The 12676-nt window shown below is 44.4% G+C and overlaps 1 protein-coding gene across 3 annotated transcripts; it reads right to left on the bottom strand.

Moving 5' to 3' along the window:
- Window positions 1–3868: 3868 nt before the first annotated feature.
- On the bottom strand, window positions 3869–12263 carry KLF4 (KLF transcription factor 4). Of its 3 annotated transcripts, XM_035141182.2 has the most exons (5): window positions 11752–12263; window positions 11440–11560; window positions 8637–9588; window positions 8379–8543; window positions 3869–5486 (listed from the first exon to the last, which is right to left on the bottom strand). In XM_035141182.2, exons 1-5 carry the CDS (start codon window positions 11754–11756, stop codon window positions 5311–5313), a joined length of 1419 nt encoding a protein of 472 aa, XP_034997073.1. In that variant the 5' UTR covers window positions 11757–12263; the 3' UTR covers window positions 3869–5310. The 3 variants fall into 3 exon arrangements, with proteins under 3 accessions (XP_034997073.1, XP_034997072.1, XP_034997075.1); XM_035141181.2 differs by having other exon boundaries at window positions 8379–9588; XM_035141184.2 differs by lacking the exon at window positions 11752–12263 and having other exon boundaries at window positions 8379–9536; window positions 11440–11551.
- Between the last annotated feature and the right edge of the window lie 413 nt (window positions 12264–12676).

Genomic DNA, 12676 nt, shown 5'->3' with positions numbered 1-12676 from the left:
TTTAGCTACACCTGCCTTTTCAAATTACAACTGCTTGTGTGGATATTCTTCTCCCGTGCCTGCAGAACTCCTAAAAAAACAAGATCTCCCTACGAAGGGTTGTCTTACACGCATTAAGGAGTGTTAGCTGGCATTTGCCCAAAACAATGTGCTGCAGCTCCCCCCCCCCCAAAAAAACAACAAAACGAAGTTTAAAGGCACAATGAAATAATTAAGATATTGAACTTCTTGGACTCGCGTTTCATTTTTAACAAAGTCACACTCTTTAAGTGGGAAATAGCTTTTGCCACCGGGGGGGGGGGCAAAAATATAGCGAAGCGTTGTTTTAAGATTGGGGGGAATGCAATAAAAATACTTTTCGACAAATACAAAGCTACGGCAGAATGCGACAGCCAGGAAATAATGCACATATCGTTTGCATTAACAAACATCTGTCTCCAGATTTTTTAAATTTTTTTATTTAAAAAGCACTAAGAAAACAATCCACTTCAATGTATGAGCAAGAATCCTCTTGCACTTCACTACAGCCACACAGATAAGTATCTTGTTCCTCAACAGTGCATCCGAACTAGTTTCTCTACCCAACTGGATTTGAAGAGACCACCATTTAACTTTGCTTCGTGAAATTATTTAAATGTCTTGCTGCATTTTATGCCAACATGTTTATCTTTCAGTAAATGAAGTGGGTCTGCAGATTTGATAGCTCCATGCACGAAGTTTTCGGAGAGTCAGCAATATACTGTGCCTACCCAAAAGCTCTGTTTCCTGTCACGAACTTGACCAAGGGAGAAAGTAGGTTGAGACTTCAAAACCCAGTTCATTTAAATGTGTTTTTGGAACTCTTTCTCTGTGTTCAACCTACAGTGGTACCTCGAGTTACAAACACCTCAGGTTACAAACGCTTCAGGTTACAAACTCCGCCAAGCTGGAAGAGTTACCTCCAGTTGAGAACTTTGCCCCAGGATGAGAATGGAAATTGTGTGCCGGCGACACAGAGGCAGCAAGAGGCCCCATTAGCGAAAGCACGCCTTTAGTTAAAAACAGTTTCAGGTTAAGAACAGACCTCCGGAACGAATTAAGTTCGTAACTAGAGGTACCACTGTACTTCACAGAACCTTTGTGAGGATAAAAGGCCATGGATGCCATACATCCAGGTTTTTTTTGGACACATCCGGTAATCGCTCAGAAAAATGGCACCTGGGCAGATTTTTGCTAAAACAGCAAAATGTCTGGGAAAACCCAGATATATGGCAAGTTAGGCTATTTTTATTTTTAAAAACAATCAAAGAAATGCCCCCAAAGGAATGATTTCTTTGGAAGCTCAACAACCCTCAAAAATAATAATATTTGGAAAAAAAAAAAGCTCAACAACTCTGTCCCGATTTTCACTTTTGAGAAGATGGCAACCCTAGAGGTTCAGAAATGTGTGAGCAGCTGAGGGTATAGAAAGTTTTGAACCCGAGAAGGCAGGGTCCAAATTATCAGGAAGAGAAAGCAGCTCTGAGACTCCTCCTTAGTTTGGGCTAAGGCAGAGAGTTGAGTGGTCTCCCACAAAGCAACCAATAACTGCAAGAGCGTGTTTATTCGATCAGAAGAAGAAATGGTGCAAAGACATACAAATCTTGCCCATTGGGACCCTTCAACTGCAGTATGAACCCCAAATCCTTCAGACTGATAGTCAATAGCAGTGTAACATGGGTTCAGTCATCTTTCTTTTGCTACCATACTTCAGATGGGCTCCTCTGGCACCAATTCCAAACACATTTACAGGATGGAAGCCCCATTTCTAAGGAAACATGCATAGGATTGCACCGTAAAGGTAAAGGGACCCCTAACCATTAGGTCCAGTCGTGACCGACTCTGGGGTTGCGCGCTCATCTGCATTATTGGCCGAGGGAGCCGGCGTATAGCTTCCAGGTCATGTGGCCAGCATGACAAAGCCGCTTCTGGCAAACCAGAGCAGCACATGGAAACACCGTTTACCTTCCCACTGTAGCGGTTCCTATTTATCTACTTGCATTTTGATGTGCTTTCAAACTGCTAGGTTGGCAGGAGCTGGGACCAAGCAACGGGAGCTCACCCCGTCACAGGGATTCGAACCGCCGACCTTCTGATCAGCAAGCCCTAGGCTCAGTGGTTTAACCACAGCGCCACCTGGGTCCCTGGGCACCCGCTAATATGCATCTATCGTCAGCTACATAGGTTGGGATGAAACTCATTAAGATACTTACAAAGTGACATAAAGGTAAAGGGACCCCTGACAGTTAAGTCCAGTCGTGGACGACTCTGGGGTTGCGGCGCTCATCTCGCTCTATAGGCTGAGGGAGCCGGCATTTGTCCGCAGACAGCTTCCGGGTCATGTGGCCAGCATGACAAAGCCGCTTCTGGCAGACCAGAGCAGTGCACGGAAATGCCCTTTACCTTCCCTCTGGAGCGGTACCTATTTATCTACTTGCACTTGATGTGCTTTTGAACTGCTAGGTGGGCAGGAGCTGGGACTGAACAACGGGAGCTCACCCCGTCGCAGGGATTTGAACCGTCGACCTTCTGATCGGCAAGCCCTAGGCTCAGTGGTTTAGACCATAGCGCCACCTGCATCCTACAAACTGACATACTGTTTTGCAAATAATCTCTGCTTCAAATCACCTCCTTTAGCCACAAAGCTTATGCCTACCATTCTCTCATACTGACCTATTTCACAAGTTAGTGAGGCAAGGATAAAATGAGATAACCCCAAGTTTCTGAGCAGGGCAGAGAAGCAAGTACCCAAATGAATCTTGGGGGGTGGGGGGGAATGAGTTTTCCTGAATAAGCTCACTTTAATGCACTTACCTGTTTACTGTGATGACTAACAATTTCTAAGAAAAAAAAAATATATCCAAAGCTTTTCTCCAACCTCTGATGTAAAGATGTATTCAAATCAAAAGAAAAAACACCCCACAAGGGAACACAAGTATTTTCAAATCCAAATTTACTTATGGGGGAGGGAGGTGCCGTGAAATTCGGCCAAGTGAATAATATTCAAATAAAACGTAAATGTCAAACAGTGAATACGGCATTCCTGAGGAACGCTCGATATTAAGTTTCTACTTATTCTTGCTTTATCAGCAACTAGGAAATATGATCTGAAATTCGCGGTGAAATGAATCGCCACTTGTATATACTTGTAAGGTAGAAAGGCAACAGCCTAACTAGCAGATTTAAAGGTTAGAAAATGCTTTTTAATGGCAACATAGTGTGGGCCTGATCCCACTTTTGCCAAGATCTTGCTTAGGATGTAGTACAACGTAGTGACTAAGAGATCAAGTAATAGAGGCAGGAAAATCCCTGCTTCAGATCTTTCCCCTAACACATATTATAGGTGGTAGCCTCAAGGAATGCATTTTCTTCAGCTCCCAATCAGCAAGATGGTAACACGGGTCTGCTTTACAGGGTTATCGTTGAGGAATGGCGTACACAAATCAAACACTTTACTCAAAGTGCTAAGCAATATTGTTACCTTGGAACTACCAGCCAACTTTGACCTACTGATCTCATTTTCTGCTTCTACTTTAATTATTTGGTTGGGTTATCAGTATTAAAGATACCCAGTTAAGCATGTCTGGCTCTCCAGGGTTAAACTAATGGTCAGGGTTATTTTAAGGAAACAACAATATGGGAAAAAATGAAGCCAGTATTATCCATAATAATTATCCACTGAATTTCGGCCTAGAGTAATTTCCTTTAGGGGTAAGCTTCATTGAACTCGACAGGGGTTGTATAAGAATAAACATGCATAGAGCTAGAGAGTAAGCACTACTGTTCTTTAAAACACTGATTAAATGCAGCTCTTTAAATGCAGCATGATTCAGAAAGAAAGAAAAGGCACTCAGATAAAATAGGTTTATTTAAAAGTTATTTTCGGCAAAAATGAATATGCAAAATACAAACTCTGACAAAATGTTCATTTTTCACTTCATAGTTTACAAATATACAAAATAGAAGTCTCCTTAAATTTATATTACATATTTATTATGTAAAGAACCATATAGAAAAAAATATTTGTTCTGCTTAAGGCATATTGGGGAATAAACCATTGTACAAATTATTGCACATTGAAACCACAGTGCATTACAGACTGTCTGCATAGAAGATTAAAAGAGAGACAAACACAAATAAGCCAGGTTTATCAACCTGACTTAGGTCATCATTAACTGTAGATCGGAAGACAAACGTATTTCCTTGTCAAATATGCAGCAGTTGAGAACTTTGGCATTTTTGGTACCTTAAGAACCAAAAGTCATTCAGCACCATGAAAATAGACTTTTAACCTTAACTCTGTACCTGAATTTCTTCTTCCTCATTTGACAAAGTTTAGTAATGGCTTTTTTTTTTAAGAAAGGAAAAAGAAATTGCAAGACTACAACATGTTTACAATATTGCATTGAAAATAAATCTTAAGGGAATTTAGGGTGAAGACAGACATAGCATTTAAAGAGAAGTCACAGTGGATTCTTCAGCCATGGTGTGAGCCAACCTCCCCCATCCTCTTCCCCCACTTTGCACGACATTCATCCTTTGTGAAGTTAAATGGTGAGGTTTGGTGTCAGTTTTGTCCCTTTCCCCCCACATTCCTTGCTTAAAAAAATGTTAAGTTCAAGTTGTACCTTCACACATCCTCTCTTCTCCTTAAAAAATAATAATGAAAGTTTTAGAACTGTTGCAAAATTGCTTGAAGAATTTGGGTAGTGGGCAAAGAAAAAAAAGAGAGAGAGAGGTGTCTCTGAAGTCACAAGCACATTAGCCGAACAGCATTAGCTTTTGTGGCAACCTTGCACAAACATGTTTTTTGGACTTCAACCTTGGCAAAGTAGGGGGGGGGGAGTCATTTAGATTGAATGAGATGAAGAAACTGCCAAAGCTGAACAGCCCCCACCACTCTATAACGTTACACCTGTCTTCACCCATCGTCTCCCTACGTAATCTCCCATTCTCCCCACCCTCAACAGTTTCGTTTTAACCCTGATATCCTTGACTTCCAGTCAATCCTTGGCATTCTGTAATCCAGAAAGATTCAAGTCAGATTTTTCAATTAAAAAAAATGGAATGACGATACAAGATCCAGTCATTGTCCCCCTATAAAAGTTCCGCAATTGTCTCGTCTTTTCTTAATTGTCCGTTCATTTCCACACTTTCTTTTTGGAAAGACCTCGCTGGGGTTCTTTGTAGTGCTTTAAAGTGGAGTTCTCCCCTCTGGCGGAAGACAGTCTTTTGTGCTGTCAAATACTGAATCTCTCATGGCAGTAAAGGAAAAAGTTCACCACGTCCTGTTTAAAAGTGTCTTTTCATATGCAAGGCAAGGTGGTCAGACCTGGAAAACGCTCTGTCACACCGCTGGCACTGGAACGGGCGGTGCCCCGTGTGTTTTCTGTAGTGACGCGTGAGTTCATCAGAGCGGGCGAATTTCCAGCCGCAACCTTCCCAGTCACAGTGATAGGGCTTCTCACCTTCAGAAATAAAGAACCATATCAATTACTTCTGCATCCTTCACAGATATAGGTGCATCATACGATTCGATAAATAGAAGTTTGTTCCAGCAATCACAGTTACAGACCGTTTCCCCTATGATCAGACTATTGTCATTATAGCTTCACATTAGCCGCTATAGCTGAACAAATTAGAAAAGGGGAAAAAAATCTCATACATATTTATTTGGCTGGCGAGACAATAGTTTTCTTTCCCCAAAATGCTGAAGCATATAAGAAGCATTTTCCGTGGTGTGTGTACACCTATCCCTCAATCATCCCTCTTCAACAGTTCCACAGGTTTTCTAAAAACTTGTAGAACCCGTTTGACCAAGAACATTGGCATAAAACAAACAGGCTTGCAAATAATGTACCCACATACCTAGCCACCTGTGGCTAATAAGAATTGCCTCTGGGTAAAGAAGCCGGAAAACTTTGCAAAACTTTGTGCCCCCCCACCCTTTGATCACAAATGACTAGGCAAGCAAAAATATCTGTGGACTAGGATTATTAAACTAGTTTGCAAAGCTGGTGTTCACTACAGGTAATAATGCCTCACTTGTACCACCAATTCTCGCACACTAACACCTGTCACCAGCCTACATAAAATGAGGACATATCTAGAAGCATAAACATCTAAGATACATTTTTTTCAATGATTGTTTCTCGATCTCTTCCTTGACTGCTTCCAAAATTAATGTTGCATGTAAGTATTCAGACTACAAAGGAAACCTGCACCCATTCAGGTAAGCTTAGCAATCAAACTGTTGTTACAACCACACTTTTCAGGGAACTAAAGAAAACGACGGAAAGCTATTTACAGTCCTTCACTGTTAAACTTAATGAACACCTTCCTTTTTTAATATATAATCAAACCAAGAACTTATGTGGAAATTGACATCAATCACAAGTTTCTCTGAAAGTCCATGTTCTTAAGCAGTTTGGAGACACTGAAACAGTGTTGTTCAATGATATTTTAACCATGCTGACAGTGTCCTAACTTTATTCTTTATGCCCTAGCTTTAGTATTTTTAATCATGCCTGTAAGTCACTTTGAGTCAATTTTATAAGTAATACAACTATGGTAATAATTGTTGTTGATGATGCTGATAATAAGAATAAGAATACTTGTACACAAGTGAAAGCACCACTTAAATCAGTGAATCTATTTCCAGGTATGTATGTTAAAAACCAGGCTGTTAGCACTATTAATACTTTACAAGGCAGTCCTAAACTTGCTTATTCAGAGCTAAGCCTGTCTTCAATGAACTTACAGGTTACTTGCTATACTTTAACTCATAGCACCCATTTTTTCTTAAGAGAGTCGAATTATTATTAATTAGAAAAGATGTTCAAGTTCTGGCAAATTTAATTGAAAAACAAATACTGCCATTCAAATAATATTTACTCACAATTAAGTCCCATTGGGGGACTTAAGTCCCACTGGGGGACTTAATTTCCAAGTAAACGTGGTAAGCAGCAGGGTAAATTATTGTGAGTAAAAAATTATTTCATAGTAAGATGAACATATAAACTTCAGCAGCAAGAACTAAGTCTGTTGGTTATTTTTATCACTTTATATGGCTGGCTGGCAAATCCAGAACTGGATGTTTTCCGAAGCTAATTAACCAAGTCTGTTGCTAACTGGCAGCCGTTTAATACAACAGAATTGAGGAGAAATTAAATATAACAGTTTGTGGGAGGGCTGCCCTCCTTCCCCTGAAGTCAAAACAGTCTCAAATTAGAAGTTGGTCTCCAAGATCATAGCCAATCAGCTAACATTTGTTGATTGAGAGAAAATCGAAATGAGACTAAGCTATTTAACCAGAAGCAACAAGTCCAACAAAATAAATGAATTATGGCTATTTGCAATTTCCATTCCCCCAAAAGAAACACCTCAGTGGCGTTATCAGCATAAACATGCTTAATTCACTCTGGACTTCTAGCTACCTTGTAATTAGCTAGCCACATGGCCAGAGTCAGGCAAGAAAATCTTGCACGTCTGCAAAACAATTCCTTTGCTGTGGCTGAATCATTCAGAGACATTTTAACGAACTCCTCTGATCTGTAAGCAAAGCCAAAATTTTAATGGCTCCTGCTATTTAAATTCTTATCTTGGATGCAGCCACAGACATGCATATTTTAATACGCTGGTGGAATGAAACTATTTAAAATGGATACCACAAAGACAAAGGTACCCCACCAAAGAAGAAAAAGATGGGAAAAAAGAATATGGTTGAGGGTGGTGCTGTTGCTCAGGGTGTGTACCCTCATCCTGCTTTTGCCTCCATTAGACAGGTTGGCAGGTTTTAATATTTCCAAAACCACCAAAAACTATTTAACCAGAGGTGAGAGTGAGAAAAGATGTACACATGGGCACATGAGAATGATGATTCTCTCAGACTAATGGAGATGCAGGGCGCAATTAGCACAGCAGCTCACTTACAAGACACAGTGGGATACTTCTGAGTGAACATGGATGGGATTGCACAGCAAGGCAGTTAAAAAGAGGAATGAACGAGGCATCGCTGCATATAGCATATACGGACTCCTTTTTTGTGTGTCCCAACATCATATCATCACCAAACAAGTTTCGCAAGCTTTTGGAAGACTTGCAAAACTGGTGCACAGAGCTACAGCGGGGCAAATGCATATGGCACCACAGGCAAACATGCCTTTCTCATACAAATGCCAGCTCTCTGAAAAACTTTTTTTCCAGCCACATACAACAACCCTACTAAGTTCAGGCAGGGTGGGATGTGCAAAAATAATAAAACAATAAAACCCTTTACACAGCTGATGTGGGGCTATAGAGATTTGGTTTTGAGATAAGGGATGCCTGGGACCTTGGCAGCACAGTTGAGCAGGGCTTACCTGTATGGGTCCGAAGGTGTGCTTTGAGGTGTGAGCTCTTTGTGTACGTTTTGCCGCAACCCGCATAGTCGCATGTGTGTGTGGCGGTCCTTTTCCTGGGCCATGACCGCCGCCCCCTCTTCGGCTTGGTCTCTTCGGAGAGGCAGCTCCCAGAAGGCATCAGCTCTAGAGGTGAAGAGGGCGGAGTCAGCATCATGCCTTGTACCAAGCGAGGCATATTTACAGGCTCTCCAAAAACATTTAGATAGTGAGACTGACCTTGATACTGGAGCGCGCTTGGTGGCAGCTGCTCTGGGAGAAAAGGAGGGTATCCTGGGCCAGGGTGGTAGCCTGGAGGAAGCGGCAGAGCTGGGTGACTTAAGCCCTGCGGGGAGGGGTGGCAGTCTCTGCTGCTCATCAGCTCCTCTGGAGTCAAGGGAGGGTTAGTCCTGCTAGGCAGTGGGCGCCCCAAGGGGAAATCATGCTGCTGCGCCCTCTGAGTATTCCCGTGGGATTGGCCAATGGTGCATGAAGGGGCAGCCTCCTGCTTGATTTTTTGGCACATCCTGGGCACGTGGTTATAAATAGGAGGCTGCACGGGTCCATCTGAACAAGGGGAGGTTGCAGCAGCTGGGTTGTTCTTGCTGCTAACACTGATGTGGTTGTTGTATTCCCCCATGTTCACGGTGGCTTTCACCACAAATTTGCCATGCAGGCTGCCCAGTGGGGATGGCTGCTGCTGCTGTTGCTGCTGCTGTTGCTGCTGCATATAAACTGGGTCCAGATCTGGTCTCATCAGCTCAGCTACAAATCCACCGGAAGGGGAGACGTCGTTGATATCAGCCAGGTTGAATGGGGCAGCCGAGGCCTGCTCCCTGTTGTACAGCATAGCTCCCCCTCCTCCTCCGGTGTGATCGCCCCTTTGCAGTTGGTAGGTGAAGTCGCAAGTGGTAACTGTTGGGCAGTTGCTGCTCGTGACGGCGGGCGAGGGGCCAGGAGCGGTGATTACTACTGCTGCGGCAGCAGCCGTGGGCTGCTCCTGGGGCATCAGGGAGTTGGACAGGATGAAGTCAAAGTCCAGAAGCTCGTTCAACTCCTCCGTCTCCCGCCTTGACATAGCCCCACTGCTGCTGATTGTGGTGCTGCTTTCCAGCTCAGAAGAAAGGTCGTAAGGCCGTCCTGTGAACACAGAGGGAATCCGCTTGAGGTGAGAGAGCTCCTCCCGCCACTTCTGTGGGCAGAAAAAGAAGGAAAAACGGTGTTGGTAAAGAGGGAGAAAACAGTGCTGGTGAAAGCACACTGAACTTTCAAGTTTCGCAACCTAGGCACGAGCAAAACATGGCGACCACCAAAACAGGGGGAGAAGTCTTTCGCAGATAACTCTTTGGGACATGATAACTGAGTTGCCACAACACAACAAGGGACAGTCCTCTGCTGATTGAAGTGAACCTGTCAGTCTGTTCAAAGCAGTAGTCGTATGGCCCAATGCAATCAGCTGCAGAATTGCAGGACTATGAAATGAAACCCTGGAAATTGTCAGTCAAACCCCTATTTTAGCATGTGTTGAAAATACTTTAACACACGCTGCCGGGTTTTTTTGGGGGGGATAAATTGGGAGTCTCTTGACTTCTGATATATGTGCTTTTAAGGCAAACTAGGCAATTGTCAAGTCACGGCATGTTGCAGAGAATTTTCATTTCCCCTCTCCATTCTGTGCTACATGGTGTGGTTTTTTTTTTGGGGGGGGCGCTGTAATATTAATTTACGGGTTCAAAGGATTGTCAGGACTTTTACTGTAAAGCGTGAAGTTGCAAGGTTTAGATGGAACAATTTTTTAAGTCTAACTTTCAAATTGTCTGCTCAAAAACTTGCCTGCAAAAAGTTACAAGACATGGTGATAAAATAAAAAAGCACTAGTTAGCAAATTTATGTGTGTTTATGTGACTATACCTGAGTTTATGTATATATGCCCTTATAACCAAGTTACATTTTAGACACTACTGAGAAACAATGAGTTTACATGACTTAAAAAAGAGAAGGAGCACAAAAATTAATACCAAACAAAAACTGCACGTACAATGTTAATCAGATTGCCTGCATTTGATATTAAACACATGTAGGCGTTTTCTAAAGCAGCATGCATTATACAACAGCAGCTGTAGGTACAAGCCATCAGCTTGAGACAAGAGAACAAAAAGTTAACCTAAGCACATGAGTAGGTGTGCGTATTTCCCAAGGCTGCCCATGTATTAAAACATATGTATCCACACCCAAGATTCTGGGTTGCAATACACTGCATATTTCAGCTTATTTACTGCAGCACAGATCTGGTAAAGCAGATCTTTCTATCCCAGTTTCTCTCTCCCACTACCACCCAACATTACAGACTGAACTTTAGGGAGCAGCTACACCCCTGCAGAAGGTAAGAGCATTTCCCTAAATTGTGCCTACATGCATTCTGAGGGTATAGGGAACAACAGAGTACTGTATGTGACTAAGTCAGATGAAAGTACTGCTTTTTTTTTTTTAAAAGGTGGGGATCATATCCGCAGCTGCAGTTAGGATATACATTTACATTACAACATTCCCCCCCCCATGTGTATGTTTTCATAATTGTAAAGGGTGGAACAGCTCCCTTTTCATAAACCCTCACCGTGGTTTTATCGAACAAGACTGCAATTTTGTCTCATTCAAACTCTGTTGAGACCTGATCAACTTCCACACATTCCATCCTATTACAGTATAGGAATCTCTCCTCCATCTTCTAACATCCCACCCCAGTACCAAATGCTTTAGCTTAAAAAAATAAAAAATAAAAATAGTGGGGCTCAAACCCATTAAGAAGCACAACTCTAACCTAGAATCCCATTCCACCAGTACAGGAGTTTGAGGGATTCTTCAGTGCGCTTTTGGGTGGAAGAAATGCACTCCACACCTGTGCCGAAGGTCATTCTCATGTCCCATTAAAAGCAAAAATGCAGGTTCTGGGGGAGCTGAGCTCCTCCAGGACTCGTTTGATCCCGCAGAACCACCACCCCCCCCAGCATTCTCACGCAACTGCCCTGCCCGGTTGTGTACTCACGTTACTGGCACCTGCTTGCCTCAAGGCTTTCTCCCTGCTGGCCGTGCCCGCTGCGAAGGTGGCGATGGAAGGGAGGAGGGTGCCGCTGAGAGCCATGTCAAATTCGCCGTGGGGCGGCTGCCTGCGGAAACGTCAGAAGGGAGAAGGGTGAAATAAACTGGCGAAGCCCTGGGTTCATCCACAGACAGAACGCAATCAAAAAGAAGAAAATGATCCAAATTCGGTTCTGGCATGCTCAAAGTTCAGATCCAAGCATCCTCGAAGGGAGGGAGGGGGGGGTAAAAAAAGGAAAAAAGGGGAAACATCACCCACCTCATTAACGTGCCAAGGGCCGGTGCTTGGTCGGAGGTCAGAAGTATGGAAGTATTAGTGTGATATATAGATATATAGGTATATGTATTTATATATGCTGCGACGCGATGTTGTTAACTTTTGTCCTTTGGGTTGCAAAAAAAAGCAAACCAGAAACTTAAAAATATAAATATAGAAAAAAGTCGAAGGGCGAGCTTGCTGGTGGCTTCTCCTACGATGAGGAGCAGCCCCGCCACGGAGCTGCTCCACCAGATTGCAGCGCGAGCAGCGGCTGGAAGAAGGCGCGAGACTGTTCCCGGGGATTCCCTGCTCGCGCCGCTGCCATGAGGGGAGTCCGGGAGTCTCCCGCAGCCACCGCCGCACTTCCCTGGCTGGCTGGCTGGGCGAACTGACGGGCGGGGCCGGCGCGCTGCCTCGGTGTCTCTCTCTCGCACTCTCTCTTTCCCCGTCACGCGCTCAGGTTTTTCCGCTCCTGCAGCCGCCGCCACCGCCGCTCCTTTCGCCGACCGCGGCCTTTGCGAACTGTCAAGCCGCGCGCCCGCCTCAGGCTCACTTATAAACTCTCCCGCCCGCCCCGCCCACCTCCGCGGGAGCCACGCCCACCACCCCCCACTCCCGAGAGGCGGGGCTCGGCATCGCGTCGCTATGGGCGACGGGAGAAAACAACAAACTTTACTCTCCGTCCAGCACGTGGGGGCGGCGGGAGGGAGGGAGGAGGAAGAGAGCGAGCGAGAGAGAGAGCAAGGGATGGGCCGTGACGTCAGCAGAGCAGCTGGTTGGCAGCTCGCGCCCGGCGCTGACGCCAGCGAGGAGGAGCCCGCGAGGCAGCCGAGAGCCGCCGCTGTGTTTCTGCTCGTCGCAGAGAGGCGCTGCCCCATTCCCCCACCCCCCCACCCGCCACATACAAGCTGCGCGCGCCTCCTTT

This window comes from Zootoca vivipara, chromosome 16, assembly GCF_963506605.1.
Source record: "Zootoca vivipara chromosome 16, rZooViv1.1, whole genome shotgun sequence".
Taxonomy (NCBI): Eukaryota; Metazoa; Chordata; class Lepidosauria; order Squamata; family Lacertidae; genus Zootoca; species Zootoca vivipara.
This window is presented reverse-complemented; position numbering and strand designations above follow the sequence as displayed.

Coding starts and splice junctions, on each gene's coding strand:
- KLF4 (XM_035141181.2), bottom strand. Junction 9,589..11,439: donor GGCAAGCAGGTGCCAGTAAC/GTGAGTACACAA, acceptor TTCTGCCCACAG/AAGTGGCGGGAGGAGCTCTC. Junction 5,487..8,378: donor ACACCTTCGGACCCATACAG/GTAAGCCCTGCT, acceptor TTATTTCTGAAG/GTGAGAAGCCCTATCACTGT.